Source organism: Triticum urartu, chromosome 6A, assembly GCF_056163025.1.
Source record: "Triticum urartu cultivar PI428250 chromosome 6A, HENAU_Tu73, whole genome shotgun sequence".
Lineage (NCBI taxonomy): Eukaryota > Viridiplantae > Streptophyta > Magnoliopsida > Poales > Poaceae > Triticum > Triticum urartu.
Genome location: NC_141878.1, coordinates 512,527,914 through 512,534,536, shown reverse-complemented (window position 1 = coordinate 512,534,536; position 6,623 = coordinate 512,527,914). Strand labels below are relative to the sequence as shown.

Here is a 6,623-nt window from a genome sequence, read left to right as displayed (position 1 = left end):
GAACTCCCACTTAGATAGACATCCCTCTAATCATCTAAGTGATCACGTGATCCACATCAACTAAACCATAACCGATCTTCACGCGAAATGGAGTAGTTTTTAATGGTGAACATCACTATGTTGATTATATCTACTATATGATTCATGCTCGACCTTTCGGTCTCAGTGTTCTGAGGCCATATCTGCATATGCTAGGCTCGTCAAGTTTAACCCAAGTATTCTGCGTGTGCAAAACTAGCTTGCACCCATTGTAGATGGACGTAGAGCTTATCACACCCGATCATCACGTGGTGTCTCGGCACGACGAACTTTGGCAATGGTGCATACTCAGGGAGAACACTTTTATCTTGAAATTTAGTGAGAGATCATCTTATAATGCTACCATCAAACAAAGCAAAATAAGATGCATAAAGGATAAACATCACATGCAATCAATATAAGTGATATGATATGGCCATCATCATCTTGTGCTTGTGATCTCCATCTCCGAAGCACCGTTATGATCACCATCGTCACCGGCGCGACACCTTGATCTCTATCATAGCATCGTTGTCGTCTCGCCAACTATTGCTTCTACGACTATCGCTACCACTTAGTGATAAAGTAAAGCAATTACAGGATGATTGTATTGCATACAATAAAGCGACAATCATATGGCTCCTGCCAGTTGCCGATAACTCCATTATAAAACATGATCATCTCATACAATAAATATAGCATCATGTTTTGACCATATCGCATCACAACATGCCCTGCAAAAACTAGTTAGACGTCCTCTACTTTGTTGTTGCAAGTTTTACGTGGCTGCTACGGGCTGAGCAAGAACCGTTCTTACCTACGCATCAAAACCACAACGATAGTTCGTCAAGTTAGTGCTGTTTTAACCTTCTCAAGGACCGGGTGTAGCCACACTCGGTTCAACTAAAGTTGGAGAAACTGACACCCGCCAGCCACCTATGTGCAAAGCACATCGGTAGAACTAGTCTCGCGTAAGCGTACGCGTAATGTCGGCCCGGGCCGCTTCATACAACAATACCGCCGAACCAAAGTATGACATGCTGGTAAGCAGCATGACTTGTATCGCCCACAACTCACTTGTGTTCTACTCGTGCATATAACATCTACGCATAAAACCTGGCTCGAATGCCACTGTTGGGGAACGTAGTAATTTCAAAAAAATTCCTGCGCACACGCAAGATCATGGTGATGCATAACAACGAGAGGGGAAAGTGTTGTCCACGTACCCTTCTAGACCATTAAGCGGAAGCGTTATGACAACGCAGTTGATGTAGTCGTACGTCTTCACGATCAACCAATCCTCAGTACCGAACGTACGGCACCTCCGCGTTCAGCACACATTCAGCTCATTGACGTCCCGCGAACTCACGATCCAGTAGAGCTCGGGGAAGAGTTACGTCAGCACGACGGCGTTGTGACGATGTCGATGAAGCTATCGCAGCAGGGCTTTGCCTAAACACCGCTAAAGTATGACCGAGGTGGATTATGGTGGAGGGGGCACCGCACACGGCTGGGAGAGATCTTTGTGATCAACTTGTGTGTCTAGAGGTGCTCCCAGCCCCTGTATATAAAGGATCAAGGGGGAGGCCGGCCGGCCCTTGTTGGTGCGCCAGGAGGAGGAATCCTCCTCCTAGTAGGAGTAGGATTCCTCCCTTTCCTACTCCTACTAGGAGGGGGAAAGGAAGGGGAAGAAAGAGAAGGAAAGGGGGGCGCCGCCCCCCTCTCCTAGTCCAATTCGGACCAGAGGGAGGGGGCGCGCTGCCTGCCCTAGGCCGGCCCCTCTCTCTTTCCCTTATGGCCCAACAAGGCCCATTAGCCCCCGGGGGGTTCCGGTAACCCCTCCGATACTCCGGTAAAATCCCGATTTTACCCGAAACTCTTCCGATGTCCAAATATAGGCTTCCAATATATCAATCTTTATGTCTCGACCATTTCGAGACTCCTCGTCATGTCCATGATCATATCCGGGACTCCGAACTACCTTCGGTACATCAAAACATATAAACTCATAAAACCGATCATCACAGAACTTTAAGCGTGCGGACCCTACGGGTTCGAGAACTATGTAGACATGACCGAGACCTGTCTCCGGTCAATAACCAATAGCGGAACCTGGATGCTCATATTGGTTCATACATATTCTACGAAGATCTTTATCGGTCAAACCACATAACACTATACGTTGTTCTCTTTGTCATCGGTATGTTACTTGCCCGAGATTCGATCGTCGGTATCCCAATACCTAGTTCAATCTCGTTACCGGCAAGTTTCTTTACTCGTTCCATAATGCACTTTCCCGCAACTAACTCATTAGTTGCATTGCTTGCATGGCTTATAGTGATGTGCATTACCGAGAGGGCCCATGGATACCTCTTCGACAATCGGAGTGACAAATCCTAATCTTGATCTATGCCAACTCAACAAGTACCATCGGAGACACCTGTAGAGCACCTTTATAATCACCCAGTTACGTTGTGACGTTTGGTAGCACACAAAGTGTTCCTCCGGTATTCGGGAGTTGCATAATCTCATAGTCATAAGAACATGTATAAGTCATGAAGAAAGCAATAACGGTAAACAAAAACGATCAAGTGCTAAGCTAACGGAATGGGTCAAGTCAATCACATCATTCTCCTAATGATGTGATCCCATTGATCAAATGACAACTCATGTCTATGGTTAGGAAACTTAACCATCTTTGATCAATGAGCTAGTCAAGTAGAGGCATACTAGTGACACTATGTTTGTCTATGTATTCACACATGTATTATGTTTCCGGCTAATACAATTATAGCATGAATAATAAAAATTTATCACGAAATAAGGAAATAAATCATAACTTTATTATTGCCTCTTGGGCATATTTACTTCAAAATATTCAAATGTGAGATTAATAATTATAATTTAAATATTACAATCCAACTAAGTTTTCAAATAAATAGTTTGAATTTGAATCCAGCTTTCACATATGTTCCAGTTGTCTCCTTCAATCACCCATAGATGCTCAACCAAACCTTTCTTGAACTTATTATGAGTTGATCGGTGCTAATTTTGATGATGCATATGAACAAAATCATCAAACATAGACAATTTCCAGTGTAGAAGTTGGATACGATCACCCATGCTCTCAAATTTCAGATCTCTGGGAACATCTTCACCCTCATCCTCCATGATCATGTTGTGCATGATCACACAATATGTCATCACCTCCCGCAAGGTCTCTGAATCCCATTGTTTACCATATTTATGAACAACAGCAAAATGGGATTGGAGCACTCCAAAAGCCCTCTCCACATCCTTTTTAGCTCATTCTTGTCTTTGGGTAAAGTGATATCTTTTTTGACCAACTGACTCAGAGATGGTCTCAAGTAATGTAGCCCACGGAGGATAGATATCGTCTACCGATGGTGGCGCATGTTCTAATGATGTCCACTAATAGTGTAGCTGGAAGGAGGAGCTTCTCCTTCAGTCAACTTAGCAAACAACGGAGACCGCTGCAGCATATTGATGTCATTGTGAGACCCGAGCATGCCAAAGAAAGCATGCCAAATCCAGAGAACATGGAATACAAGTGCTTCAAGAATGATGGTTGGCTTCTTAAAATGGCCCTGATATTTCCCTTCCAAAGCTTTTTGGGCAATTCTTACATCTCCAGTGCATGCAATCAAGATATCCAAGCAAACCTGGTCACCCTCTTACATTGGACATTGCAAAGAACCTTTTGGTTTCCGTGAAAGTTAGTTCTCTCAAGTATCAAGGTCCAAACACCTGAAAAGTGAGGGACACTTCCCGCACATTCGGAGAGCCAATGATGTCGGAGAAGTGATGGAATGCGGCCTCAGCCATCGCCGCCTTGCCAGAGATGACCTTATCACTGACACGAATCTGAAAGATATGGTTTTTCTGCTTACGATGAGACGCATGGATCTCAAAGAAAGCAAAGTTATAGTGTCCCCTTCCACCCCCCCTCGTGGAGCCATGAGAAGTGCACCCGTTGTCGAGCGATGGAACACCCAAGGGAGGCTAGCCCCAAATAAGCCATCTTCAATTTGCGCCGCAGCCATGCCTCCTCAAGCTAGAGGGGCGTCTTATCTTGCACCGCAGCAGATGGAGAGAGATATTGTCGATGGAGCGTGTGCTCCAACTTTGGCGATGGCGTGCCATGAACTTGAGGCGCGAGTAGATACGATACAAGGAGTTCAGATCCGGCTCCTCGGAATCCCAAGTAGTAACAACCACCTCAAGGAAGCCGTCCATCTTATGCCAGAAATGCTCAAAAAACGTGTGGGGTGGCTAGAACAGGGTACGCAATCCACAAGGAGGGAGGCAATGATCGGAGGTGGTCGAGGCCAAGCTACGCAGCCGACAGTATGGGTGCAAGACCTCTCAACTTGGTACACAGAGAACATGGTTATTGTGCATGAGGGTGGGTTGTCCTGCTCGTTAGGCCGAGTATACTGCAGACCATGGAGGTAAATATCTCGCAGCTCCATATCAGCAACAAAACGACAAAACTGACTCATAAAACGGGATGTAACCGACCATTATTCGAGACTGGTAGCTTGTATACATGGACGGACGGTTTAAATATAGTGGAGATTGTACCACATATATGTATGGCACATCAATAGGAGCTAGTATAATCTAATGGGTTAGCCTGGCCCGCCGCATGAGCCCCTGCTGCTTCTGGACTTCTTTGATGGGGCCTTTCTGCGGGATCTGAGGGAGCACACCCTTTTCCATTTGATGTACAACTCCCTGCACTCATCGCTGCAGAATGCAAATTCACCCCTGCAGAAGACAGACAAAGAAATTGGACCATCATGTCACAAACATCTCGAACGAATTAATTTAACCTTCTTTTATTGCAGTGAAGAAACCATGCATTTTTAGTGTTTATTTATTTCTTTCTCGTTGATGACAGATTGTGACAATTAAAGAAATACTCTACGAGCGTTAGATGGTAACGAGTGACAAGTTTATGGATCAAACAACAACTCATATGATTGGGCGATTAATGTTCTTTATTTATTGCGTAGCTTTGGGGAGTATATATGGTGTCTTAGACTCTTGACTAGAAAACTAAATCTAAATCCACCCCCTAAAAAAATATAAATGCATCCTAATAATTTTATATTTTGAGACAGGACATTTCATACATGATTCAGGGACCAAAATTAAAAGAGGACAAATTATAAAGCTATGAGCACCCCATGGATCAATAGTACATATCTCATTAGCAAATACATACGGAGTATTAATAATTAATTAGCATGGCAGAGCAAACCAAAAATGTATCGGCAACAAGTAACATGCTGAGGGAAAAGATTTGCATCGAACATTCCTCTAAAATACGGGAGAGCATAAGATTCATGCTATGAACCGCTTACACTAGTAGCATCGATGGGTTGCTTATACTAGCTAGCATTGAATCAGCATTACCTTTCAAGTGAACGAGGTTAGTCAAATTAGTACGGAATACTTGTCTAAATTAAACATGGAGGGTAACAAATTATTACTATCATTTCATAAGTGAAAACGGATCCTGAATATGCCCCTCACATAAAACACGAGGGGAATCACGAAACCAACACAAAATCGTAAGCTGCCAGCAACATCATAAGAAGATTGGATCAGGTGCAACCTTGACGTGGAAAACGAACGAACGGCGCGGAATTCACATCGGAAAGCATCATGAGAGATTGATCGGATCCTAGCCAAAAATCACAAGGAAGCTACCGAAAAGGACAAAACTGAAACGCGAGGCCGAAACACGAGGATTCTACCGGACATTTTCCACGCTACGACGAACAAAGAATGGGAAAATAGTGACGCTGGTACCTGTAAATGTAGGCGTCTTCGCCGGCGAGGGGTTTGCGGCAGATGCCGCAGGCCGCCAGGAACGCTGCCGCCATCCACAGCCCGGCAAAGGTGTCCCTCTTTAGATAGGGGGTGGCGCCGCCTACAGCGCTCATCTTCACGGTGTTAGCCGACACAAAAAAGATCGGCCGCGCGCGTGCCTTCTTGTCGTCGCCGCTCACCTGGCGCACCCGCCTCGCCGCCGACGGAATGGACGCCACGCTGAACTTCCGGCGCAGCACAATGCTCCTCTGCCGCTCCTTGAGCATCTCGTCGGACCGGGTCCGTGCCGAGCTCGCTCGCTCGCTGGTTCCCGCCCCGCCTTTGTCAATCTATATTTCAGTACGGTGGCCTTTGTGTCCCAAGATTTTGAGAGAGACTGGATGGTGGTGAGAGGGGTTTTGGGGAGGAGGAACGGGGAAGGGGCAGGGCATAAAAAGAGGAGGAGGGCCGGGCACGTGAGCCGTCCACTCCCCACTCTAGACACCTGGATGCTTTTGATCTCGTGATTTATCATATGGAATTATAGCGATTAAGGCAGTTTGTTAGAGTTACCCTCGCGCCGCCCACATGTATGTGTGCGGTAAAAACATCCGGTCTCTGTTGTTCCATATCGGGCAATGGCTACTCTATGCTATACGCATGATGATTTGGTTTTGCTGAGGTAGAGTGAAAAATCAACCTTTTTTAGATAGAAAAATAAACCAACCAATGTGTGATATTTGGTGTTAAACATAATAAGGAAA

At 45.4% G+C, this 6,623-nt stretch overlaps 1 protein-coding gene across 1 annotated transcript; it reads right to left on the bottom strand.

Annotated features, from left to right (window-relative positions):
- Nucleotides 1-4,533: 4,533 nt before the first annotated feature.
- LOC147965989 (uncharacterized) lies at nucleotides 4,534-6,323 on the bottom strand. Its single transcript, XM_087527027.1, has 2 exons — nucleotides 5,860-6,323; nucleotides 4,534-4,809 (listed from the first exon to the last, which is right to left on the bottom strand). The coding sequence occupies exons 1-2, from the start codon at nucleotides 6,144-6,146 to the stop codon at nucleotides 4,671-4,673; spliced, it is 426 nt and encodes a 141-aa protein (XP_087383153.1). The 5' UTR covers nucleotides 6,147-6,323; the 3' UTR covers nucleotides 4,534-4,670.
- Nucleotides 6,324-6,623: the final 300 nt, after the last annotated feature.

Excerpts from the sequence above, each read along its gene's own strand:
- LOC147965989 (XM_087527027.1), bottom strand. The coding sequence starts at position 6,146 with ATGCTCAAGGAGCGGCAGAGGAGCATTGTGCTGCGCCGGAAGTTCAGC. Across the intron at positions 4,810-5,859 it reads GAAGACGCCTACATTTACAG|GGGTGAATTTGCATTCTGCA; the intron begins GTACCAGCGTCA and ends TGTCTTCTGCAG.